This window comes from Melanostigma gelatinosum (assembly GCF_949748355.1).
Source record: "Melanostigma gelatinosum genome assembly, chromosome: 6".
Taxonomy (NCBI): domain Eukaryota; kingdom Metazoa; phylum Chordata; class Actinopteri; order Perciformes; family Zoarcidae; genus Melanostigma; species Melanostigma gelatinosum.
Genome location: NC_136639.1, coordinates 20015110 through 20043072, shown reverse-complemented (window position 1 = coordinate 20043072; position 27963 = coordinate 20015110). Strand labels below are relative to the sequence as shown.

General features: G+C 44.8%; 1 protein-coding gene across 1 annotated transcript in view; it reads right to left on the bottom strand.

Annotated features, from left to right (window-relative positions):
• The window catches only part of aopep (aminopeptidase O (putative)), a 66245-nt gene that overhangs the window by 37813 nt on the left and 469 nt on the right, over positions 1–27963 (bottom strand). The window contains exons 2-11 of the mRNA XM_079269920.1: positions 26501–27378; positions 26100–26269; positions 25281–25533; positions 24262–24478; positions 23750–23874; positions 7236–7449; positions 5794–5900; positions 1746–1848; positions 1432–1539; positions 871–914 (exon numbers count right to left, since the gene is read on the bottom strand). Coding sequence (XP_079126046.1) covers positions 871–914; positions 1432–1539; positions 1746–1848; positions 5794–5900; positions 7236–7449; positions 23750–23874; positions 24262–24478; positions 25281–25533; positions 26100–26269; positions 26501–27336 — 2177 coding nt within the window. The 5' untranslated portion in view covers positions 27337–27378. The remainder of the gene's footprint in view (positions 1–870; positions 915–1431; positions 1540–1745; positions 1849–5793; positions 5901–7235; positions 7450–23749; positions 23875–24261; positions 24479–25280; positions 25534–26099; positions 26270–26500; positions 27379–27963) is intronic.

The window sequence follows — 27963 nt, the reverse complement described above, 5'->3', positions numbered from 1 at the left end:
ATGAATGCATTGATTTTTAGGGGTTTATAGTTTTTATGTTTCGTCTTATAAATATTATGTTCCCCATTTAGTCTGGGGAATGAGCAGGATACATGACCCGGCACAAAGAGCGGCCATGGCCCTCAACAGTGACTGTCTATTCTTACCCTGAAGCTTCTGGAGGGTTGTTTACTGAAAGGCATCGGTCCAAATATTGACTGTTCCCCAACTCCCCCTGTTTAATTCAATCAATCTGTGCAAGTCCAGCAGAACACTCCACATGACAGAAAAGGCAGAAAGACAACATTCAGGGCAGACAAAAGGGCGCTGAGGAAAAGAAGGGTGAGAAACAAAGAGTTAAAGGTCGGGAAAAACAAAGTGAAAGACAGACGGGGAGAAGAGAGGGACAGAGAGACAGAGAGACAGAGAGACAGGCGGAAGAAGAGGTTAATGAAGCAATCAGGAGAAATAGAGAAGTGAATGATTAAGCAAGCGCAGAGAGGGAGAAAATTAGAGAGGAGGAGAGCAGGAGGAGCAGTTATCCTTTTACACTTCAATTAATATGAGAGTGGATGAGACTTCTCTCACAGGATTGCTTTTGGGAGCCGTCGCTGGTCATGTTTCCACAGCAGGACCGAGAGGAGAGGCCAAGTCAACACATGCTGATATATTTGACAGTAAATCTACAAACAAGTCACATCTGATGAGATAAAACAAATTGTCATACTAAATTCAAACGGGAAATTGACGACTACCGTATCTTTAACGTGTCTGGAACTGGACACCGGGCGACCGATGCTTGAGCACAATCCAAAGTGATTTTAATGCGTCTAGACATTTTTCATTATTCATCAATTACACTGTAAGCATTATTCATAGCCACTTACATACCTCTCAATGTCGGGGAATGTAATCAGCAGCATTCGCAGGAAATCCTATCAGAAAGAACGAAAAAGAAAAAGACAGACAGAAATGAAGGCTTTTAGGGAGGTGCATGTGAGAGGAAGAAGAAAGAGAAAGAGAAAGGCATACCTGATCTTAAGTCAGGAGTGCAAGGTTAAACAGTGTTTATGTTACATCCATTATTTAGTGGGAAGACTCAGCCTGCCACTGAAGAGACAGGAGCCAGGTGGAACACATCACATATCACACACACACACCGACTTCCAGGTGTGATCACTCAGCTTCATGGCCCCAGCAGAATAAACATAATGTGGCTGAGGTGCAGCCATCAATTTTAAATGCTGCTGGAGCATTTTCAACTATTGTAACAGAGTGGCAATCAAGCTTACATCAGCCTCCCAATTAATTTATGGAAATAACATTGTGCCTCAGAGACGGGTCATATTTAAACAGTTCAAACCTGAGCTCGGTTTTTATTAACAGCCTCTCAAGTAGCTGCGAGGCAACAGCGAAATTCTCAATTAAAGATCCCCGTAGTACAAGGCTCACCTGAGACAAAATGAGTTGCCCGTGGTATTTCTTCACAAACACTCGGAAGAAGTCGATGAATTGTTTCTCTCCCACTTGACTGGCCAAGAACCTGAGCAGGAAGTAACCCTGGACAAAGAGCAAGACAAATAAAGGCAACAAAACATGATCCACCAAGGACAAAACAGAGAAGCATTGCAGCAACATCTATGGTCATTACAAGTGCTTTTCCAAGCACATCCAACAAGGACACAGGGTTGTTTCCTTCTTTCCCTTCTTTCCTTTTCTACTCCGTCCATATTCCCCCCCACCCACCTTCCCCACATGTATCCCACCTTAAGGTAGTGGACTTGCATGAAGTTTTTGTCAGGGTTGAGGGCATGTTTAACCGTGGAGGAGCCAGACTCACTGGCCCGACCAGTGTTCTCCATGTTGGGTCTGCAGGAGGACAAACGGAGCAGATAAACAAAAATACACAGAAAGATAAGACGGGTTACAGGAAATGGGCACAGACGGGCACAGACATTGCCAAGTTGCCATACTTTGGCCGAGCCGGGGCTGGAAATCAAGCAGCAGATTTATAATAGCGTGCTATGCTGTTTATATGACCTCACAGTGCTGCGCTCTGACTTTACTGCCCATGACTCACTGAGCGAACATATAACACTTCCACCAAAAAAGCACCCCTGTCCACAGGCACTAAAGAGGCATGCTCGAGGTTACTCTTTCCCTGTCACACAGACACAAATCATCCCTTCAACCTGCATCAACACACATAAAACCAATAAAAGCCAAACAAACACAGCGCTGACGTGGGATGCTGTGCAATGATAGTTTCAGTTAGGTGGTATTGATCAGGCTGAGCAGATTAACTCAGTGTGCCAATAGGAAGGCCTTGAAGGATCACCCCCCCCCCCGCCAAGTCGATACGCCAGGCGCCTGGCCCACAAATCAATACACCCTTCATCACTGGCTAGCACTTTTCCACAGGGCTAGACACACACACACACACACACACACATGTAAACAAGGCGACCAAAAACACACATTCAAAATCGGATTCATGCATCTGATTCATTAAAATAAAGATTAGGGTTGAAGACAAGAGGAGGAGGAGGAGGAGGTGTGGGAGAAAGCGAGGACAGCAGAAAGACGGGAACCTTTGGTTCGCTCTGTGGACTGAGAGAGGACACCATCAACTTCCTGAAATTTCTGAATTCAACTGGACTCTCTTGTGTGCGAAAATAAATCCCAACACCTCTGAATATGATTTGGGAAAATCGATTTCGGAAGCATCTTTGTAATGATGCTCAGTGTCCGTACATTAAAAGCTGCCTGCCGATATTATGAGCCAGACAGTGAACATATTAACAGTCAGATATGTTTGTAAAACACAGGCACAACCTGTGTTGTAAAATAATCTGTTTTAGTTGTTGTAAAAAGGCTCTTTTACTTATTCTTTGTGTATCATGGCTACAATATCTCCCCCCCTTTTTTTGTATCATGGAGTTTTTTTTAAACTTGCTCCCTGTCCAGTCTCCTGCCCGTAGTGCCCATGTCTGTCTGTTGCTGCTGATAAGATTCAATTATTTTTTATTTTTTTGAAAGCAGGACATGCTGTATCCCTGGGAAATTGTGTGAGTGTGTTTAAATGTGTGTCAGACAGAGAAGCACAGAGAGAAAGAGGGACTGGGGCTAAAGACGAAAAACAACGACAGAACATGTATTTCCAGAAGAGAAAACGTGTCGGTTTCCTGGGTCAGAGATACTGCCGGGAAAAATGTTGATCCATCACTGCCGTGTTAGACAAAGGAACTCCACCCTTCCCGCTGTCCAGACCAGGGATGTATGGATGTGTAAATCTCTGGCCGTCTTTTGCCGTCTCTCTTTGTCAGACATGATTTACGACAGCTTTAAGAGGAATCGCTGCTCACTGCCTTGGAGAATCACACAATAGCTCAATGTATTGCAGAATAAACGGCGCTCTTATCTGACTCGTAGGTCATGTGTGTGAGAGGGAGGGTGTTTGTCTTTGGGGGGGGAGGGGGGGGGAGAGACATGCATACACCTAGGTGCGTCAGAGATTGAAAGAGAGAGAGAGAGAGAGAGAGAGAGAGAGAGAGAGAGAGAGAGAGAGAGAGAGAGAGAGAGAGAGGAAATCAGGAGCTATTACTGACAGAACTTAATGTAAAACGTACACGCACGCACGTGCGCGCGCGCACACACACACACACACACACGGGTTTATGGCTCTGTAAGCCATATCCTGACAAATTACACTGGGCTGACTGTGGAAACCGGATAAGGTAGAGCAGTGCTCCCAGCAGCCCAGTGAATCAGCAGGGAGAATGGCGTCTGGCCCAGGCTGCCCTAAATAGAACTCATCTGAACTGGACAGATAAACACTGGCCACTGGGGCCCCTGCTGGATCAGGGGGTGTCCATTGTGACCCACTGAACTTGGAAAAGCACAATCTGCCATTCAGCCTTCATGTGTGTGTGCTGTTGTGTGTGCGTATACCGGTGATGTTGAGCGTATCTCTCTGTACATCCCTTTACGTTCCCTTTCCCTTCACCAGTACCTCTCTGACATTTCTCTCGCTGAAGGAGCTGCTCCGTTTGAATCCAAGTAAATATTCAGTCATTACTCATTCATTATTGGCAACTCTATACTTCATATTTGTTGAATTATATGCTTGCCTGTAGGCACATTTCACATTTTCAGCTGACGGGATGTGCTCTGGAAGACTCATGGTTACACAGCAATTAATTGGATATAATTGAACACTGACTCCATTTTCCATATAATTAGTAGCAAATGACATAGTTCTTTCCACGAAACTTTTTGGAAATTATTCGGAAATTGCAAACCCATGAGATGAAGATCATTGCATTTGCAGAGTGAAAGCTGCACCCGACTCACAGTCATTAGGATAATGTGTGAGCAGCGCTCCTTTCTGCCTCAACATCCCTCAACAAGAGATGTGTGGATTGACAAATGGCTTTTCCGTGGGTGGCTTCAGCGATGACATGCTTTTTTTGATACTAATGTTTTTTCAAGTAACATAATCAGTAAAAATGTACGCATTCATGCGTATGGGCATGCGTGTATGTGCATATATGTGAATGCATCTTTTGTTTGCATTTTTCAGATGTTACTTTTTGTGTTGTTGACTTGACTCCGTCAGGTGCAGAGAAACCTAAACCTGATCCTCCTAATCACCCCCATGTGTGTGTGTGTGTGTGTCTGCCTCATAGGGGAACACCCTCATAGACTGACTGCGAGACAGACGCAGATCTCAAGTGCATGTTTAACCCTTTCCCTCACACGCTGCTTCTTATTTAAAGGTGTACTCCGTGTCACAATACCTCATTCTACTGTGCATGCCACAAATGTGAAACTTCATCATGCAACAAACACACACTGGAGGTTATCAGCGTACGAGTATGAAAAAAGTAACATGTTTCCAAAAAACACTTAAATCCTTGAACCGCACAAGGACGATGCTTTAAAGTAAAATGAATACTGAAGCTTTTCACAGCCTGATTGATTTGAACTCTAAACACTATTAATGCCCAGTGTTTCCATTGTGTGAAGTCAACACATTATTAGTGAAGTGACATAGTTAGAAGTTAGAGCCAAGCAGAAGTGCCACGAAATCAATAACACATTGATTTGCTGTCACGCTTTGCACGGTCTCTTACAACTGTGAATCTCCAGTGAAGGCTTTTTTTTTGTTCAAGGGAAGAGCTACAAAATGACAGGCACAATGCTGACAAGTCAATTTCCAACCTCAAACAGTTAACTCCCAGTTGGGGTTTACACCGATAATCCCCTGATGACACTGTGCTTCCACCCTGGATGAAACAAACAGGGTGCGGGCCCCACATTGTCAGGATCAGATGAGGAGTCTGTGTGTGTTTGTGTGTACTTGCCATGCTTGTGTGCAAAGCTTTTCCAAGACATGACAATACACCTGGATAGACTTGCCACACCTGTACCCATGGAACGCATATACCTCACGCTCACGTGTGCGTCTGCACGTGCAGACACTCACAAAACATCTCCTACTGTGTGAAAAGGAGAATCTCAAGCACTGGTACCAGAGTAACATAACTAAGTAGTTGCACTGACTGCTGTGGGAAGGTGTTGCCTCCTCTGCACGTGTTGAACCTAGGATGGTTTGCCAAACCTCTCCTGAAATTTAGGAATAAAACTAACAGTGGGGAAGACGATCAGCAGTTGGGGTTTATTCCTTGTCAGTGTATAGTACTGTGCTCTGCTTTAAGCATACGTATTGAAGGTTCTGTTCCTCTACAGCGACAAACAACAGTATGACAATTAAAACAGAGGTACTTGACCAAAAAAAACACACACACTCACCTGAGGATTTGAAGAGCCTCCTCTGAGTTCTGCAACTCATCAGAGAGTCGTCTCCACCTCAGCAGTGCCTTCAGGTCAGACTGTTCTGCTGTCTCTTGTAAGGAGAGCTGAAGGGAGACAAACGGAGAGCTGTAAAGACGTGAGGGGAAAGGGTTAAGGTGGAGCAAAGAATTCAGGGGAGGGAAAATAAAATATGGTGAATTTCATCAGCAAAAACAGAAGGAGTCTGATTAAATCAAGAGTCAAATGCACACTGATATCGAGATACAAGCAGTCCTGCTGCTACCTCTGACACTGTGTCTTATTGAGTTTGGCAGCAATAACTTCTACTTCAGCCAAGCACACATCAAAAAGGTGACATGGTTGAACAGCACAGACACAAGAAAAACATTTGTGTAACTCTAGACAGTGTGGGAAAGCAAGTAGGAGGATTAGATCTGTATTAGCTCGTCAGCTCTGCGATGAAGCAAATGATTCATACCGATGCTTCTCCCTCAGCCTTTGTCCTGTTGTTTCCCTCCTTTTTCTGCAGGTATCCTTAATCACCATTATTAAAAGGGGATCAACTTCTTTGAAATGGCCCACTTTTTTAAGGACTGGGTGACAGTGGTACTTTTTCACAACCCTGGTGTGGTTCAGCTCCTCTTGGGTTTTTGTAGGTCAGGGGATTTGGGTTTGACGGGATATGTTTTTCATGGTTGGCCCAGGAAATTCTTTCGTTTTTTTGGGCCAACAACTCTGACCTTTACGTTTCTTGTTTGTGCTATTTTTCCATTGGGGATTGGCATTGGATTGGTGTTTTGATGAATTGTCTCCTTGTGTTCTTGATGTGTGGTTTTACGACAGTAATGCAATGGCAACTCTACCTGACCAACCACAACGGTGACATTTGAGAATCCTGGCACATAAGTTGTGGAAATGGATGGCTGGAATGTCAACCTGTGTTCCCCTGACTTGTTACATTTTCCCAGTGGTATGAAGGTGCTGGATCATACAGTAGAGAGGAACTACATAAACATCACACATTTTGGTGTTTTTTCAGGCCTGCAGTTCATTTCCTTTGTTCCAATTCAGGGACTTATTTGATCAAATTTGCTCCTCGGTTTGTTTCTGTTAACACTGCAACATCCAAGAGGCGTCCAAAAGTTGTAAATAACTGCCATGCGCGAACAAACTGTTCTCTTCTTGTTTTTTTGTCCTCTTCATTATGGAGCACCAGCAGCGTGTATTGCTAATTGTTTTCATTGTGGTTACGTGGTTACGTGGTTTCAACACAACTGGTCCAAACAGGCTTTGTGTGACTACACCCTTAATGATCCCTAGGGTTGTTTTTCATCGAGTGATTATCACCTGGGGTGACAGGCTTAAAAAGGCCACCATTAAGTTACTTTGATAGAATAGCTGCAGTAAACTGCAATCTTCAGGCATTGATTTTACTGTACTTGTTGTGCTTGGGCCCAGATAACGTCCTCTAGGTAGGTGGCAAAGCCCTCGCTGATCCATTCTTCAGTCCAGTCTCTGGCTCCGATAACCAGGCCGAACCAGGAGTGGGCGATCTCATGGCAGATCCTGGACCCGCACAGAGACAGGCCGTTCTCTCCAGGGCCGAGACTCCCAGCACACAGCACACTCTGGGACAGGAAAATGATATGGGGGCTGGGGAAGACAAAGGACAGAATGAACGAGGGAGATAAAGCCAGAAATTAATTATAAACGGAAGGAAAAGAGTGAGAAAGGAGTGAGGAGTAAAGGGGAACAAGGGTAAGAAGATGGCAGAATAAAAAGGGGTTTAGAATGAAAGAGGTTCAGGAAGTGAGAGAAAATACAGAGGGCACAACAAGAGGTAACTGTGAGCAAAGAAACTGGACCACCCTCCAAAAAAAGGTCAAAGAGTTACTGAAGCAATGTTCCACACCTATAATTACAGAAAATGTGGCCTGAACACGCCATGTACAGTAAGATGAATCAACATGTGTGCGTACTAATGAGTATGGGAGTCACTCACTGCCAATCCCTTTCACCATCTTCTACATTATTATTATTATTAGCAAAGGGCAGCTTACTCATCAGATGTTCTTGCCAAATCTACCTGCCCTGTACAAACTTCAAGCAAGAACATCATGCTCCCTTGACTGAAATTGTGAACCAACAATGGGTAAAAAGTAAGTGAAGAAAACCAGCAATTCTGGGAGGTTTTGGCCAAATGTTACAGATGAATCAAGACCGGGTCCTTTTATAGTTACCACACCTCCTCTTTGTTTCTAATCATGACTTCAAGGCAGTAATACATTTTAGGTTTAAAGAGGATTTACAAGTGTTATCATTTTTTTTTTTTTATATTAAAAGAAAATTGTGAACCAAAGCCATCCACTTTTAAGATATATAGCAACTGGTGTTTGCCTCTGTGCACAACAGATCTGCAACATTCGCGTACTAAAATACACCAAATTAATAACATTAACATTGCCTGTGTATTTGTGTGTTTTCAGCAAATAACAGCAGTTTATTGAAGCTCTGATCCAACAAAAATTGAAGAGGAAATAACAAGCAGCTAAATTCCAATGTAATGGTTGCAGATGCGAGATGGTAAATTCAATTCCATGTAGAAAATGGTTTCCCTTCATGTCCATTTTAGAGTTGAGTTAAGAATTTGGTTTTACCTTCAACTTTTCACCTCAATCAGAGAAGTAACTTTGAGGTATGACTCGGGTTTGGAAAGTTTCTTTCACGACTGTTGCCAGCAGAGAACACCGAGCTGCTGAAATAGAATTGGCACCGGCACATACCACATTCAGATGAGTATCCAGGGTACAGTTTGCTGGTGGAATTATCGTGGAGTAAAAGGTTTTGAAGAATGTCTGCAACATGTCGGATGTTTTTCTTCAAATGGACCATTCTAAAACTTCAAAGAATTACATATTTGGGATTCTATCAGCTTTTGTTCACAAGAACTATATCCAAAAAAAATGCACTGAATAGACTAAGAAGTCACCAACAACCATGTGCACTGCATGGCTCAAAGGATACCAAAGTTACATTTGCCATTTTAAATGGTGTTGTAGTTTGAACCACATCCATTTAATTTGTGATGTTATACAGCATCTGTATAGAACCCTCATAATGTAGACTCCCAGCTTCACAGAGACACAGGAATACAGGACATGTGATTTTTAACCATAAGAACGGGCAGAACAGGACCAATAGGAGGAGTACTCTGTCAAAGTCAGGGTCATAGCTGAAGATTGTTCTGGAGCTCTCTTCTTATGTAACAGGCTCTGTGCGCTCTGAGGGGCTTAGAGCCGAGTGTGCGTGAGAGGCAGGCCGTTCTTCAAAAGAAGAATGGGTGAGGGGGGGTCACAGAGGTGCTAATGAATGGTCTCTATCTCTCTCCTGGCCCATAAAACAACACCGGATTGTCGAGAGCTCCCCTCACACTGTCTCGATCTTAAGTGTCCCAGCCACTATTGACCTGACGATGGGAAGAGAATTTATTGGCAAACTGCACGTATTTTTCAAAGGGTCATACCACCCTACTACGGTGTCAAATATGTTAAAGATGCCTCTACGTTACAGAAGAAAGATATCCTCTCTGTTTCACTTCTAGTCCGCTTTCTTGAGCATCGTTAATATATGTTAACTACACGTGAACATCATGTAGTGATAAAACCACACAACGCAGTGATTGCATCTAAAAAGGCATAAAGAGTGGTTGTACCTCTGCAGAGACACAGTTGCGACAATCCCGTCACCTGTTGGATTGACAAGTCTACTAAAATGAGCTGCTCTCATTAAGGAGAGATTAGCATCTTAAACCAGCAGTTGACAGAGACGTTCTTTTTCTTTTCTTGCCATAGCCTAATTATGGTGACAAGTCAATTATGAATGAAAACATGGAGTTAAGCCATTAGTCCGGGTCTGCCAGACAGTCTATTTTGGAGGAAAACAAAATTGGATATCTGAGCAACACAAATGCTCTGTATTTCCCCCGAGGATTGTTTTATCAGATAGAAGGCCGGCTATTGGCTTTTGTTACTCCGGAACATGTCGACATCATACAAAAGGGTCTTAGGGGCATCATTTCCGAGACAGCATCTCAAACCTAATCCTGTGTTTTTCCCTGATTACACAAACAAAAGCTCTCACTGGAGCAGGGCATGCTAACATTAGCCTTATGAGTTTCTTTGTTGCCTAATCTTATTTCCCCACAATTGGATAAGCACGCCTTTGTTGTCAGTTCCAGCAGTGCGTTATATGCGTGTGCGTCTGTGTGTGTGTGAGTGTGAAACACAAAGACAGCCTTTCAGAGACGGCGCTTGCACATGCTCCTGTGAGGGATGCAGAATCCATCACTACAGTAATAAATAGTGTCATCCCACCATGGTGGGGGTGAATAAACAACAGCATCTTTCACATTCACTGATACACTGAATGACATTCGTTGACATCAGGGACCTGTCAGGGAGACATGCATGAAAAAACGTCTCTCACACACACACACACACACACACACATAGATGCATGTGTGGCACCTGCACACATGGATACACCTTTCATCTCCTCTGTAGGTCTGAATCTGCTGAGGGCATGAAAGTGCATCCCTGATTAACATTCAACAGTTTCCGTGCTTTATTTAAAATAAGGTATTAAGACATTCATTTGTAAGCAAATTCTGTCTTCATTGCACAATGTGCTTCCAAATTCTCCGTTTTGCAAATGCAAATGTGACTCAAAAAACAAATGATTTACTAAAGCTGCGAATCAAACCAACAATTACAATCAATCAAGCTTTAAGTGGTAGTACTGCAACTCCCAGAAACGGTGTTACATTACAACTTCCACCCCTCCATGTCTTTGCATCACACACACTTGTTGCCAAAACACTTACAAATGGGAACATTTTCAGATTTCTTTTTTTAGCTGTTGATGTTGATATTAATTTAAGTCAATATTGATTGCCTAAGGACAATTCCTGTGAAATTAAAACACAGATTTTGCGGTGTTGTTTCGATGCATTTAACAAATTATGCAATAACTAGACTCTACTGGAAGCCCAGTGCTGCCCTTCGCCTTCAATATTCCTCCTTTTACTTGTGTTACTGACTTTTTACAGACGGGGAATCTGATGAAGAGAATCCACATGAAGTCTATTCAGAGATATGTTGCATTTTATACAAATGGAGGATCAACAACACTCAGAGGTGATTCAAATAAAAAGACATTTGGTTTGGACTCCAATCAATGCTACTAACAATTCCCCAATGATTGCACATTACGTGGTGTTTAATGATGGGATGTTTGATTGAAATCTGCCCACTGACCCCTTCAGAGCCTGTAAATTAACTCCTATTAGTTGGTCCAGTCTGTTTTTGATGTTTGTAATCTCTGTTTGCCCGTAGAGTGTAATAAAGATTTACACTCTACTCCCCCTTACTTAGTCATATTCTCATAAACAATGCATTCATGAGATGGAAATACAATCTCTGAGATTTAATTGGATGCCAAATAAATTTGAATCTCTGCTGTCAGTTATATTTCTTCTTCTTGACTTCCTTCGTGGGGTTTGTCATGCATGAGAACACTCTACATTACATTTATATATGTAAAGGCTTATAAACAGTGCTATGAATTCATATCCAGAGGGCGATAAACTAAAGTGATCACGATGAGAGGCTGTCTGCATTTGGTATCACAGACATGGACCTCGGGTGACCTTTCTGATGGTGGGACACCATCGGGTCTTTAATGCACAAAATGATATACTTATCAGAGCCCTGCTGTGCTTTCTCACACGACAACCTCACGACTCAGAGTCACCCGGGGTGACTTGGCCTTGAATTTCAGAGGTGTGAGTCAGGGCAAGTCTATTTGGTGCGACACAGATTGCAATAGTGTTTCGCTCCTCCATCTCTCCATCCATTATTCATCCCTCCATCCATCGTTCCTGGCTGTAGGCCATTTTTTCCCCAGCGGGACACTTCCATGCATAATGCAGCAGAGGCCCTATCATAGTCCTATAATTGACATCCCGAGCCTAGCTAAGCTCATAGACACCAGTAAAACAGCCCCACGAGACAGAGGGACGAGGAAAAGGATGAGGGGAGCTGAGTGTGCACTGTATGTGTAAATGGGAGAGACAGAGAGAGAGAGAGAGAGCAAGAAACAAGTAAACAAGGAGATACAATTTGACAACATAGAAATACATAGTGAAAAATATGAGAGCAGAGAGAAAGAAGAATTTTGAAAGTGAATGAAAAGATTATCAGGGACACATCAGAGAGAGCGCGAGAGAGAAAGAGAGAGAGAGAGAGAGCGAGAGAGAGAGAGATTGTGTCTGATTGGCCTTTCTTGCTCTGAGTGCACCTGTGATTCATCCTGAAATCACGTCACGTTGAACTGCTGAACCAGGGGGACACAGATGCTGGAACAGCATCGCTGGTGAAGCTTCACACATCATTTGTTTGCATGTTTCTGCATAGGTATGCAGTTACATACAGCATGCAGCATGCGGTATGCAGCACACTGTTAATGACAGACAGGTGAGGAGGTGGACAAAAGCCACACAAGAGATAACAAGCACACACACAACTTTGCCTATTCTTGTACTTTTGTATTCAAGTAAAGGTTGGACGGCCGGCCTTTCCTAATGTCAGCTGACGGGAAGACGCTTTGTCTCCTTTCCCTCCCTCTCGGACAGTCTGTGGGCTATTTTAGACACAGGGGCCTATTTGACCAAACTCCTACCAGCCTTCGTTCTTTTTTCACAAGTCTGACTTCAAATGTCTGGCATTCCAGGCTGGCTGCAGATCAGCTGTCTGCTCCCAGACGGGGCCCCACAGGGCCAGGCCAAATGCCACTCCATGTAGGGCCTGATCATATGAACAGGGGCCAGGCTGGGGCCCCCAGAGGGCCGCCCCACCCACATACAGTGCATCGCATCAGAGCCTGAAAATAAATAGCAGAAAAGATATCCGAGGTCATCAGTAACAAGGAGGCGTCTCTGCTGCTCAAGTCTCAAGGAAATGAAGCTTTGTAGTCCCGGCACGTAACAAATAAACGGCAGGTTTCAAGGTTAGATTGTATTTTCTAGTTGTAGTCAAGTGCTTCATCTTAAAAGCCCATTCATGCATACATCTAAGCAGGTCAAGTTTGTATCACACTGAAGGGATCATGTGAGTCACAGCCTGATGAGGTGAAGAATGCCTGCGTACAGGCACACACACACTTACACAGACATACATAAAGATGCAATAACTGTTCAGCGTGCAGTGATAACAGAGCACCCACATAAACCAGCACAGGCATGCAAACACACACACACACACACATGCTTTCAGCAAATCTACTTTGAATCCGTATCAGCTGGGAAGTGACAGCAGATGTCTGATCTATCTGAACTTTTAACAGTAAAACAATCCACGGTGCAGTATGTTCCATGTTTAGCGCCAAGTCCAAAAACTGATGCCAGAGGAATGTTCTTGATAGTTTGTGTGTGTGTGTGTGTGTCTGTGCGCAGGATGCTGGAGCATAGATTTAAAACAGTATGGATGCATATTTGTCTCACGGTGAATCTCACGGTGGTTCAATGCTGGCAAGTTGCCGATTTATTGGAGACCCAAGCGGCGTGAAATCTCTGTGGCACCACGGGAAACACCAACACTTCCAAGAGGACACCTGAACAAGCAATGGGCGGGAACATGGACAGAAGAAATCTACGTATGTATCGAACCAAAGACGCAAAGTATCACAATCAAAGTCCTGTTTCATGACCCTGTACTGTCTTTAATGTAAAGGGGCATATAGAATGTTTAAAGACCCCAACACACTGAAAGTGTATGACGCACATGTTTTCAAGTACACCAATAGTTTTCAATGGCCGATCTTGCACCAAAAGCCTTATGATGAGTCTCAAACTGCTTTGACACCTCAACTTGACCTTGTTTTGATTTTGGGAGCGTTAAATAAAAAACCCATCAACCAAAGCTGTTTTTTCTGGAGCCGCAGTATCTGTTTGGAGGGAGCTAAAAGGAATAATAAAGTTAGGATTTTCCCCCCAGAGGACCATATTTTATAAAAATAATAATAATAGCACTAATACTTTCGCTTTCACTCACCGGTGGTAGGTCACATCAGCTGTCGCTAGACCTACTTAACTTAAATTCCGTGTGTGACTTGATGGCAGGCTAAAATGAACCTTTGTTGTTGTCGGGTTTGTGTGCTCTCTGCAGGACAGTGTCTGTACTGAGCCAAAGACAGTTAATGAGGAAGGAGAAGCTTTCCTCTGCAACACCACTGTACAACAACGAGTGTTTTTTTTGTCCCAACAACACAAAAGTGGTACCTCATCCATCTAGCTCAGGGATTCCCAAAGTGTGGTGCACGCACCCCTGGGGGTGCGCAAGCTGCCTCTAGGGGGTGCGCGAGAGGAAAAGTGTAATGGCGGTCTGATGGTGTAATAATATTAAATAATTTAAAAAAATGTAATTTTCACAAAATAAAAACATGAATTATAAAAATTCCCTTTGTAAGATTTAAAATTAAAAACGTACAATTTAATAAATGCACTTGAGCTCCTTGCGGCAGTCTTGCGCCTGCCGCCAGTCGTACACACTAGCCAGCCTAGCTTGTGCAGCTAACGTCAGCTAACAGCGAACTTCATTCATACATTCATGCAAATATGCTAAACTGGCTGAAATCAGGGAAACAGGTGGGACATCTGTGGCACCACGGGAAACATCAACACTTCCATGAGGACACCTGAACAAGCAATGGGCGGGAACATGGACAGAAGAAATCTACGTATGTATAGAACCAAAGACGCAAAGTATCACAATCAAAGTCCTGTTTCATGACCCTGTACTGTCTTTAATGTAAAGGGGCATATAGAATGTTTAAAGACCCCAACAGGAATCGGAGGCGAGGGGAACGGAGAGGTGCGTTGGGGAGAGACCGGGAGAAGAAATCGAGCCAGAGTCAGAGGAAGATGAGACGGAGGAGACCGAAAAGGAGGAAGGGATAGCACAGACAAATCGGGAGCACATCGGCCCATCGAGTCAAGGTGAAAAAAGAGGAAACAAGAGTGAGCATCAGACTGGGAAAAACAAGAGGAAATATGATGAGAATGATCTGTGTCTGGGCTTCACTTGGATTGGCAACGCAGATTGCCCAAAGCCACAGTGCGTGGTGTGCTGTGAGGTTCTGGCTAACAGTCTGAAGCTCTTATTTACGTCGCCACCTGAACACCAAGCATGCCAGTGCAAGTCAAAAGCCCCTTACATTGTTTAAATCGAAATTGGAGGAGTTACAAAACAGCCAAAAACAACTGGAGTCTCATTCATGTGTTGGGTCTATAAATGACGCACTACGGGCTTCATATCTGGTTACAGAATAGCGAGAAAGGGGCTACCGCACACAATCGCCGAAGACGTGAGCTTGCCAGCTGCCAGAGAGATGGTGGAATGTATGATTGGGGAGAAAGAAGCAAAAAAGTTGGACATGATCCCGGTGTCCAACAACACTGTGTCGCGCCGCATCGATGCTTTGTCCGAAGACATCCTGGCTTCATTAGTCGGTCATTAATTGTAAATTAAATGTGATAATCTGCCTCTGAGCCTGTGCGTGTGTGCTCGCATCCTTATTGCTCTTTAAAAGTGACGCCTTGTGTAACTGAAAGTTATTGAAACTTTGTTGCAGTGTTTCAGGGCGTTTTCACACCTTCAGTTCGTTTGCTTTGTTCTGATTCAGGGATTAATATGATACAATGTTGCAGTTGCCCCTTTGTTCGGTTTGTGTTCACACTGCAACATTTAACAGCGGACTAAATATTGAAAACAAACGCCACGCGCGAGCAAACTGTTCTCTCATTGGTCCGATTTTATTTTTAGGCTCTGTTGCTTTTTTATTTATTGGGGGGGGGGGGGGGGGGGTGCGCGAACCCGGTCGGGATCTAGAAAGGGGTGCGCGGCCTAAAAAGTTTGGGAACCGCTGATCTAGCTGATCGTGTATCATATACCACTTTGTACTTTTTTAACCAGGATCTTCATTATTTATATTAAGTTAAAAGATCATGGGGTATCTGTAATACAGAAATATATTGCCCACATTGCATTCTTTTTTGGTTCTGTCGTGTTGGCATTTAAAATCTGATGCCTGCAGTGCGCCATAGAAGCATCAATTGAACGCGTCAATTATCGCTTTGAGTGCATTTGGGCCTTTAATGAGTGCTAATGCAGTGCGGTATGAGTTCATTTGGCCACAACAAGCCGCTGTCAATCAGCCTCAGGCAGGTGTCGACGTGACATTTACGTGGCATAACTCACATTCCTGTATCACCGCAGCTATTCTCATGCAAACCCCATCACTCATCATGCAGCACTCGGAACAATCGTTTGGCTTCCACTTCTGTCTCATTGAAAAAGACAGGACACATGTATTTCACAGGGTTATAGTTTGAGGGGGTACTAAATAGACAATTTCTCTCTTATGTAAGTCGAGAGAATGAGACAGTACGGAGATGTGAGATCGCTCAGTACAGCGGGGCTATATAAGAAGTGTTTGACAGAAAGGAAAGATGGATGAAGGCGAGATCAAAGGGAAATTAGCCTCTTTAATACAGAGGTTTGAGGCTGCTATAAAAAAAAATGTTGACCTTTTGGTGGCGCTATAGAAAAGTCAGGGGATCAGCAAAGTTATTAGGATTCATTCTCTAAATGTCCATTAATGTCTGTACAACATTTGAACACAATCTATTTCATAGTTGTCACGTATATGATATTTCATGATATATGAAATTTCAAATCGGTGGATTGACCAACCGACAGGCAGACCGACAGACCGACACTGCCATCCATAGAGGCAAGTCGCTAGTGTGGCTTAAAACAGCCAATTTCAAAAGCTGAGCAGCTTGGACCACGGCTCTCTCCCCGAGGCTAAAAGCAAACCCAGACATCGGAGGCATTACCACCGAGCATTTCACAGCACTTTGTTTCAAATGTCTCATTTTGGCCGGTTCAGCGCAGAGGTCCCACGGACATTAAGCCGTCTGGCTTCGCACAGACAAATGAAATAACCCCCAGCCTCTAGGTTCCACTATCACACAAGCCCCAGGATGCACACCAAGAGCAGCAGCAGTGTCCCCTATACGCCATACAATGGACCCATCCATCACTCCAGGGAATGGGTCCTCTGGACTCATCCATTAGTTAGGAGAACGGGTGTGCAGTGACAGGCCCGTCTTGCCACAGCCTCTAATCCAGAGTTATGGCGCAGTGTGTCTGTGTTACTGTTAAATGTAGTACTGTTTGCCAGCTGTTGCCAGCAGGTTCACGTCTGAGGGCAGGTCAAGGCAACGCACCATCATTCACAAACCACTGATGACAATGGAAGCATGGCACCTGGGAAAAAACATCACATGTGACAGTGGTTATAGTTTTCCACAATGCTGCACACATAATATGAAAGGAGCAGGTAAACCTACACTGAGATAGAGAAGAGGAGGCCCAAGATAACTAGAAAGTAATACTCCTTCAACAACAAAACACTTGCTAAACCGGCCCCTGCTATCTTCATTAAGAGCACAGAGGAAGGAAAAGAGACGAGGAAGCTAGAAGAGATGGAACGCTTGTGGGGTTTGGGGCTGTCCCGTGTGAGTTCAGCAGGAGGCGAGCAGAGCAACAAGGGGCACACGAGAGGAAAAGAAGAAAACCTCACCTAAAAATCTCAACTACGTGCAATCACTTTAAAAGTGTTCACAGGGCACTCCCTCTCCGTTCTGTCCAGGTGCAGGCATGCAGAGCTGCCTTTTCAACTCGCCAGGCTCCTTTGTGCTGCTACAGAAAAGAGGGAGATCCACCAAAGGTGGGAAGAAAGAAACACCTCATCCTTGACTATTTGATTAACAGCTGTCTCCCGAGCCAAAAAATGCGACCCCCCACATCCCGCCCTCCCCGCCCTGAACCTCCCAACTGCCTCCTGAAAGAGCAGGTCTGTGTCGCACACTTCTAGGGTTACTTCATAGATTAAACTGGAGGGGAGAGCAGGAAGGCAAGAAATCCACTGGGACATCAGAAGGAAGAGGGGAGGACAAGCGGTGGGAGGACTGGGAAAGAAAGTAAGGAGTAAGGGGAAGTAGAGAAACAGGGGACAAAAGAGTCAACAAGGAGGCAGGAGGCACAATTCAGTAAGTGATGGGGAATCATAGCCAATAAGATGAACGAGTGAGAGTCATGTTAACTGGTGCAGGTTCAAATTAACATATTTTTAATTTGTATTTTGTGCTCTATTATATAAAATTGACTTAAGATGGCAACAAGCAGCAATGCCTTTCCTCAAAGTTAATGATCTTTCCTTGATTAGCTTTTTAAAAGCTGCTGGTTTTGCATGATTCATCCCATTAACACTGACCACTTTGTAAAGTATGCAGGTTTCTAGTTAGATTTCCTCAATTCCAAGGAACCATCGGTGTCCAGTCATTTCGGTATGCATGAAAATCAACTTGCAGAAACTACAAATTTCTAAATCCGTTATTGTAAGCGTATCATTGCAAATGTATGTTATTAGCGCATTGGTTGAGAGTCTTTAAATTCATATCCTTTGTTGTTGGAAAAAACGAGCCGATAGGACTACCAATTAGCATACATGAAGGTTGCTTGCATTAATAATAATGTTGCTGTTTGGAAGCAAGTCTGAAATAATAGCTCTCTTGCAGCTGCATTACCATGCTGGAATAATGTAATGCAACAACAATTTCTTCCATACTGACAGCAATGAAACCCAATGTCTCAAAAAGCGTGCGGTAAGCGTTGGGAAATGGTCGGCGGTAATGTGAAGAATATGTGATTTCTAGTTAATGGGTTAAAACGTGCAAAAACACTGGTCTGGTCCTATTAAACATGAAAAAGAGTTCAGGTGGTACACTAAAGAGCTCCAGGGCAACGGGGGATTACCCTGCAGGGTACTAGCTCCCGACTTCCTCCCAACAGGGACCAATGGCCGATGCAACTTCCTGCAAGCCCATAAAGAAAACAATGCAGTCAATTGAAGTCAGGCTGAAAATCCTCCAGTGCCACTTCGAGAGGTCAAGAAGTATACACCAGTCATCATTTTTACCTAGCACCTGTGACAGTTATATGGCTGCCTAGTTTGGCTGAACTGCAAAAGGAACAAGCAGTTTCACGACTTGATCCTTTTTCTCCCCATTTCTTCGGGCAGCCACCCCCGGTGGGAGAGTTGTTGGTTTTTTTCCTTTTCACGCCAAAAAAACAGGAAGATGAGAAATGTAACATCAGGGGAAATGATGTGTATCGTTTAGGAAGTATAAAAAACTCTTTTGGCAATAAACATGTTTGCAAGAAGCCTGTTTGTGCAACGTGTTATTCTGCTCGGAAAAAAACAGAGATAATGAAAGGAAGCTGGTAATACAAGTGCAATGACACGTGTTGACAGATGGATATGTTTAAGCATGTATGTGTCTGGGTTTATCGGAGCCCGCCATTAAGTGGTGTGGGGCGGCCCTCAAAAAAATCCCCAACAGAAACAACAACAAAGGATTAGGCATTGATCCGACTGGTTCAATCACAGCTATGACATAACGATAACCCAAATGTCAAAAACATGTTCACTTAATTTTCCCCACCGGAGGAAAAAAAAGCAATGATCTGTTAAGCATTCCCCTGACGTCAACCCATTGCTCTAAATACACATCCTTACACCCTCATTCGAACAATACATGCATTCATACAAACACAGGAATCTGCATGTCTACGGTGAAGAAAAACAAATCCCACATCACCCACACTCCTTAAGGGGCCTGTTTCAACACATTTCACAACAAAGTGTGGGGAAAGCACCGCTCTCTCGGGGGACGTCAGCCATGTCTTCATTTTGGGCACGCTGCAAACACAGTGATCTCTGATTTGTCCTACAAGTCCAGCCAGCGCTTTGGGACACGCAGACCTCGGCCTCAAAGAGCCAGAGGAAATGCTGTGCCCTTCCTGTCACTCCCAGTCGGAACCAAATGACGTGGTTGAGTTGTGATGTGGAGATTACACGTCCAAATAAAAAAATAAAAAAAGTAAAGCAAACAACGATTATCAAAGATATAGCGGCGTTATGCTTTTAGTGCATGTGAGCGCATGTGAGCGTGCCCCATTGGCTCGCTCACAGCTGCCGCTCTGCTGTGAACTCATACAGCTGATAAGGCCGTCCAGAGCGACCTACCCTCCGGTTCCCAAACAGGAAAACACGATTTTCTTGGTCAGCTTTTTTGCCGTAGTTTGCACTGTTCTCACTGTTAGCTGCTCGCCGCGGTGTAGCGCACCTTTAAGGGATTAAAGGAACAGCAACTCTTTCATACCGTGTTTTGTTTCCTCCGTTCTCAGACACCTCTTCATCCCTCATCCACACTCCTCTATCAGTGTTCATCCGCACTGTATTTTTCTTCCTCTCCCTTATCGGCTCCTTGATGTCTTTAAGGTTTTACTAGCAGCATGGGCAGAGGACACACAGCAGTGTTTCTACATTCCACTCTCTGAGTCTGGTTTGTCACAGGAACAGAAAGACAATATGAAAGTGTACGAACAAAAAGAAAGAGAAGATATTGTCTGGCATATGCAGTATACGCCTGTTGCAGGCTAATGTGCATCTGTTGATAACTTGGACTGCTGAAGAACTCTTGCAGCCAAAGTAGAACATAGGGATTATGAGAAAACATAACAGATGGATGCCCTCATAGTTACATCAAATAAACTTAGTGATGATGCGAAATCCTATCAACTGTTGACTGGCGTCACCCCCTGGATGCTGCATTTGCGTAAGCCTAGGCCCCTGCGTGTGAGTGTATAAGAAAGCCCTGTGGGTGCACAGTGTACACAGCATAGCCCGTGAATGCAGACCTGCCCTTACTTGACTCCTTAATCTTTCCGTTTCCTGCCCTCCCTCTCTGCATCTCAGAATAAAAACTCCATGCCACTGTGAACCCTCCCCTGTTGTGCCTCTGCCCTCCCTTCTCTGTATCACACTGTAACAGCTTCATGCCTCCTTGCCCCGGCTCCCTGTCCTATAGCCCCTCAACTCCTGCTGTTTCTTCTGGGGCACTGCACAAAAACTACGCTTGGCTTGGTCCCAAGCACTGGGGCCCACATACCTCCCAATCTCTAGATTAAATAGCACCAGTCTCTGAAGTCCTTCCAGGGGCTAATGGCATTTGTTGCTGGGAATAATCTACACATCCTCTCCCACATCCTGGGGGTCCGCCGGGCCTGTCGTGAACCCCGCCTTGGCCCTCTTCATCTCTCTCTCTCTCATCTCCATCTCAATCTACGCTTCCATTTCGGTTGACCTCCCCGCCTCCTCGTGGCACAAACCCGCGGTTAAGTGCGGAGACATGCAGGACCGCACCACCCGCACTGAGGGGAGGATGCAGTGAGTTGACTCAGAGTTTTATAGGGTTTTATAGGGAGTCAGTGCAGGTGCTGTCTGAAGCTTAATGAAGGCCCTAAATCTCTTCTCTGTCATCTGCAGCTAACTGGAGTCTAAGCAGCCAGGGCAAGAGGGATAAGTGCCTGGGAGCTGTCCTCACCAGGGAAAGAAGACATCCATCAGGCAACAGCCACAGCAGAACAGCCTCAGCGTTAGCACTTGATGTCCGTTCAAAATAAATATGGCAGGGAGACAGACTTTCCGTAGATCAAAGAGCACTCTGTGCTTTGGGTAAAGTAGTCAATAGAAGTATGCAAAGTTGAGATCTAGGTCCAGACAGCGACCCTCTTGTCGCCCTCGGTCCTTCAAAAGGTCTCTGATTGAGACTCCTCCTGGCTGCAGAATGCATATTCAGGTATGAGCTCATATCCTGTCTGGGGTACTGTTCTCCGGGGAGGCCGCCGGGGGAGAGGAAAAAGACAGACGGAGAGAGAGGGAGACTGTGGTTGCAGACCGCAGACACAGGGACAACGTCCACTGACCACCCTCATCAGTTTGATGGTCTTTATTTTGCTTCAATTTCCAATTTTAACTTCATTCATATGGCTACCGGCTGGCATTCAGTCATATCTACAGGCGTACCACATGCCAGCTGAAAGTACGATATTGCAGAGGAAATCTAAAACTTGATTTCCAGGGAAACTATCACTATTGTAGAACGCTAGAGGCCAAACTGGAGAGTGATCGACCGTACGGAGGAGTGGCGAGGACAGAGGAGGACGGCAAACAAAGAGAAACAGACAGTCAGGAGATGAAAAGAGGAAAATGTGACACAGTGGAGGGTTGAAGAAGAAGTGACGGAAGCAGGACGCTACAGATTTTAAGGACAAAATAAAACAGGGGAGAGTAAGGCAATAAAAGGAGGATGAATAGGAAAAAAAAGACGGGAGATGGGGACGGGAGCTAAAGATGGAACAAAGAAGTACATAGAGCAGAATTATCTCTTGTGCATAGGACAATGAATCTGTCATTCAGTGGCTTTGCACCCACCCATCTGCCCCTGGACCGCTGTTTAAACTGCACACCAACATACATAGGTAAATATACACATGTCTAGTGGGGAGCAGAGAGCCTGCAGAGCACCTGGAGTCTCTGCTGGTAAAATACAAAGAAAGATATAATACAGCAAACAATTGAGCGAGTCGCTGAGTGAATGGAGCTGTGCCCACACCAAAGGTTAACTGTTTATCTCATCAAGAGACCTGAGAGGAGTAGTGAACTGGGAAAGGGGTTAAGGGTCCCCAAGAGAATAGAAAAAGTAATGAAAAAAATAAAATAAAAAGTAGACAATTTTATGGGAAAAAAGGATTTAAGTAGAGGCTGAAGATTTCTTTGGCTGCCAACTTTATGTTTTTACATTTTGTCTAACGTCAACCTAGTGCTGCTCGAGTATTTTACTGTTAGAAATAAGTCATGAACTCCCGACTGAAACACACGGACATGCTAGCAGCTCAGACGAGTGTTGAAAGCAGTTCTGATGAAAGGAGCGATGACAAGCGACTGACCAGAGTCTGGAGGGAGTTGGACTCTTAAATTCAGTGAAGAATTCCAATGTGGAAGATCTCCTCGAAGAAGATCGACACAGAGCGAGAGGGTTTGGAAATGTCAAGCATGTCATTCATCATGCAACCCAGAGACTTTTCACTTGACAAACTGCTGACTTTGTGCTGACTTTGTTGTGGCAAATCTTTGATGTGTTGTTTATTTACAACTCGTAAATGATGGTCCAAACATTGGCCTGTAAATGACAGCAGAATACAGTAAAAATGCTGAAGAACTTTAAAGCTGCTATATATATTATCAACAAAGGATTAAATGGCTATGTGTGATGTGAAATGTGTTGCTTGCAGTATCACTCCTGTCGATAATTACCACCCTTACAACTCACCACTACGGCGGCTTTTAGCCCCTTTCGGCTAATTATTTAGGTTTTACAGCCTGTTTTGATTCACTCTCACAGCTCTCATCCGCATCATTTCCAGAAGCAGCCGGCGGCTGTCCCAGTAAAACAAAACTGTCAGAACCCACTGTCAACAAACTGCTAAGCACCAATCAAAAAACAGACTCAGCAACTAGCTGGTGAACACACTGGAGCATTTAGCAGTTATGAGCCAGAGACTTCCCTCTGGAGTTGATGGAGACCAAAACAGAGCTAAAAGGAGAGTGAATATTGGACTTACAGTCAGGGTGGCTGTAAACACTTGACCCCAAATTAATTTGAATGTTGCTCTGAATCTGCTGGATGTGTAAAAAAGCAATTATTTGCCATAACAACTTAAAAATGACATCATTCCACTGTTGTGTTCACAGGTTGTTTTCTGCTGCAGGTTCTTACTTTTTGAATTTGAATTATTTTCCACCTAATTCTTTATTCAACTAGTTTTCTCAGTCTTCTTAACTTCCTTGACCCTTTGCTCTTTCCAGCATTTTGCACAGTTCACACATTACATCATTCTGCCAAAGACCCAGGTGTCATTATTACCTGGCCATGCCCAGACTGGAGAACCCTGCTGGAACGATGAGAAGATCAAGGCGGGGAAAGGGGTGGACACCCAGAACGGCGTGGGCTGCAGCCAAACATCGAGGCAGAAGCTTCAGGACACCCACCTGCAAGAGGAAGGCAACAAGTTCCTCAAAACAACCAACAACTATATACAATTGCAAGTTTTTCGCCTGAAGCAGATGTGTGTATGTTGAGACAGATGGGTAGGATATACAACAGTTTGTGGGTACATGCATGTGCTCTTACATGTATGCATTGTGTATGTCAATGATGGTCCTATGTGCTCCACGTCAGAGGAAATGCCCATTTAGAGTGTGAGGAATGTTTTAAGTGGCCCTCATGAGATTACAGTCTCGTATTTTTACCATTCTTCCAGGAGATGGCAGTTTGAAAACCGCTGGCATAATGACACCAACATTAACTGATGCTAGCTCTCTCTTCTAATCATATCAGGTATAATTAGCCTCAGTGGCTCTTTGTCAAAACTCCACCTGGGCTTTCTGCAGCAAGCCGACGGGTCCAAACACACGGTGGGGAATCACCCGCTGGGACCGAGCCGACTGCTCGGTATATCGGCATGGGTAATCGCCATGGGAACAAGAGATGCCGTCATCCGCCATGCCCGAATAATCAGTCACAGAGAAGAGCCCCTCATCCTCAAGCGAAGAGCCACGCGATGCAGAGTCTGAGCAGGCGGTCTGGTCTCTGCTGTGGCAGATTAAAATAGGGGTAAAAAGTTGAATCCAAGGTTTATAACGATAATTTAATGCATTTTGTTATTAAAATAGTCGACAGTTCTCGAGTTGGTCAACACAATCTGTGCTAGAAGCATGGAAATGAAAGCAGTGGAACTATGGACTACCGGTACATACGTCACAAAGGCAAACCAAAGTGATGCCAAAAAATATCTAGCCAACATGCAATCCCACTCTAAATCCAATCCGTCCTCAGCACCAGAACCGTTCCAAAGGTTTCGAGCGACATCCAAGTTTCCTTCCAGCCATTCACTGGAAATAAAGGCCTTCCTTGTAGCGGGAGATTCCTGGGGCCTTCAGCAGGCTACAGCTGGGCTGCTGCTGGAGGAAAACCGTGAGGGGAGGAGGGGGGGGGGGATTACTGGAAACCACTGGCAGACCTGCCAACCTGCTGGCCAGTGGAGAGGGACACCCCAGCCCAACCCTATCCACAGCAAGCCAGCCTGCACTCCATATCCTCTACCTCCGTACAATTGATGTGAGCTTTACCTCTTTCGGTCTCCAAAGATAATGTCTGCTGGGCACTGAACCCAAAGTAATATAGTACAAGCTTTAATGTATTTGTTATAAAAAAAAAAGCTGATTGAGTCCTGCAACCAATCCATCACCCTTACTTCACCTGCACCGTTTTCTGGTACGGCGAAAGGAAAGTTTCACCGTGGAATGTTGAAGGGCCAGACTTGGGTTAATAACAGTCTGGAGAGGAGGAGGTCTGACAGGAAGAAAAAACACATAAAGAACAAATAATAAAATACCTGCCAGTCTTGAGTGGAGGGCCCTTTACTACTTCACTGATGGAGCTCCCAAGTCCAGACATTAGGTCAGCCGGGGCCCATTCCCCAGGTCCGGCACAGAGTTTGTCCGTCTCGCAACAATCCGTCTTGTCCCTCGCGCCCCGTTCCAACGCTGGGGGATTTTCCGCTGCGACTTGGCGCCAGTGGCCCACTGCCAAGGTGAAGGTGGAGGCGGGCATGGGCATGGTGACGTAGCAATGCCAGATTAAGGAGCCTGCGGAGAGGAGAGGGAGGGTAGGAGAGACGGGATGGAAATGTCAAAAGGTGGGAAAACAGGCAGCGAACAGAAGAAACATTTGGACTGAAATGCCATTTTGTTTCACTTCGCCAATATCATCACAATATTATTATTCTTACATCTTGTTACTTCAACCTAACCAATCCATATCCCTCATGACAAGTTTTAAGATGACACAGATCTAAGTACTGGTCGATAGTTAACGATTAGCTACAGACTTGTTTCAAAGTAAAACAAGTCTTCTTTGAAATGTTTCTAAATCGGTGCCTATGCGATGCGATACTTAAATTGAGATTTGAATAATACCAAAATGACATATTTTCCCCTTTTTCATTTAACAAAATAAGCCAGAAAAACAAAAATATTTCAGTAAAGTGTACTTTTATTATTGAACAAATAGTCAGGTAACAGATCAAAGGTCTAGACACAGAAAGTGTGTCATGCTGTTCAGAATACAGCACATGTGGGACTTTGGGCTACATTCATAAAATCGACTTGACTCCTCCTGGCGATCACAAAAGGTTTGCCAAAGAACATCTTACGCGTGTCCCCGTCCTCAATAGGTACGGCGGGCTCCTCCCCGCTCGTCAGAACCACACACTCACTGGGGGCCCGTACTGTTGCCTGCCACGTTGACATGGCAACAGGCGGCTCCTGGCAGGGGAAGAGTGCTCTGTTGTTGATGGGAGAACCGGCAGTGTAAACACACACGCTGGAAGGGTAAACAAAGTAACAAAACTATAAACAACCCTCTTACAATTCTCATAGGATCCACCAACACACACACACACACACACACTCACAGAATATAACAGCCTGAAGCGTGTCTCTAATCTATTCTAACATGTCAAGCTCCCAATATTACACTGACATCAGAGCAGATGTGCCACCAGCATTTAAGAGGGAGTCTAATGGCTTCAATGATTTGCATCTCGAGACACACCTGTTGTCCTGGTCTTTGGTCCACCTCACAGAGCCTCCCTCTGGCCTCGTCTCATAGCAGATCCTGAGAGCACGGGGGAACTCCTGAGGTGACGCGACCCCCTTCTTCCTCACCTGCAAACTCCATCGGCCTCTACGAAAATGCAGCGGGCCGCCGTCCTGAGCGCCGAGGGCACGGCTACACAGCGAGAAGAGCTGCTGCTTCTGCCTCCATCGGCTAGAGGGCATGGAGATGAGGCTCTGAATGAAGGCGGCTTGAGGGTTCACTGAACTGACACCAGACCACTCGGATGCAACCTCTGGCTGGAGGCCAGACGTGGCTGACGCCGGGGTGACGTCCACCTCTTCCACCTTCGTCACGTCGAGGTCACAGCAGTCCAGCGATAAGGTGAAATCACCGACACTGGTGGTTTCCCACGAATGTGACGACTGAATGTTTTCGGTTTCAGCCGCAGTCTGCGCCGACCCACTGCCAGGCAGAGCCTGAGATTCAGGTGCAGCTCTTTCTCTAGCGCCAAACTTCTTCTCCTTCCTTGGCGGAGTCTCCCCAAGTCCTTTTGTACCATCCTCCGCCTCATCCACACCGCGAGATCCACACACAAACGCACCCTGACTCACTCCGGCCTCTTTGGTCCCAGCTCCAGCTCCAGCATCATCCTCAGCCGTAGTCCCCGATCCAGAGCAGGGCTCCAGGAACAGAACGACACTGCCACTGATGACCTTCCTGTCGAAATGAACAGTCAAGTCCAGCACGTAGTGTCTGACAAGTATGTGGTTAGTATTGGCTCGGAGTGGAAGGTCATCCGTGTGGGGGTGTAGGTCCTCGTCTGGCTCCATGTCACACAAACGGCGTCAAAGTTGAGCAGAGGACGGTTCAACCTAAGAGGAAAGACCAAAAAATAAAGCTTTATTTTAATTATGTTTTTCGTTTCCACATTACAAACCTTTTATCCTTCATAGGGTAATGGGAAAAAGTATGCGTTTGTGTAAGTTACGGTCAACACTTTTAGATGACATTCTATAGCTTCCTGTGGGCGGAGGTGCTTACTTTAGCCTGTGAATGTTCTGCCAGTGTACAGCGATGAAGCCAAATCTGTCAGGGTCTGTATGCTCAACTCAAACTTGAATGCCAAACTCAATCTGTTCACACATTCCACAAATGTTTCCAGACAGGAAAACCGTTTCATGATCGCATTTTGATCCGTGTGTTAATGAAGCGGAGGTATAAGTAAGTTACTTTACTAGCAGGACACCGTAGCCCCGGCACCAGGAAGAGCTAAGCCTATATTAAAGCTCTCCTGCTGTACATCAGGCTTTTTACAGTCACAATCCTTCCATTTAGGCTGCTTGAGGCATGAAGCAGCACTTGGCAAGACAGAGTTGCAATTACCATTTACAGCAGGAAATCCTCAGAGGTTATTCAGTGCAGGAGTAAATTCATAAAATTACGATGACATAAAAAAA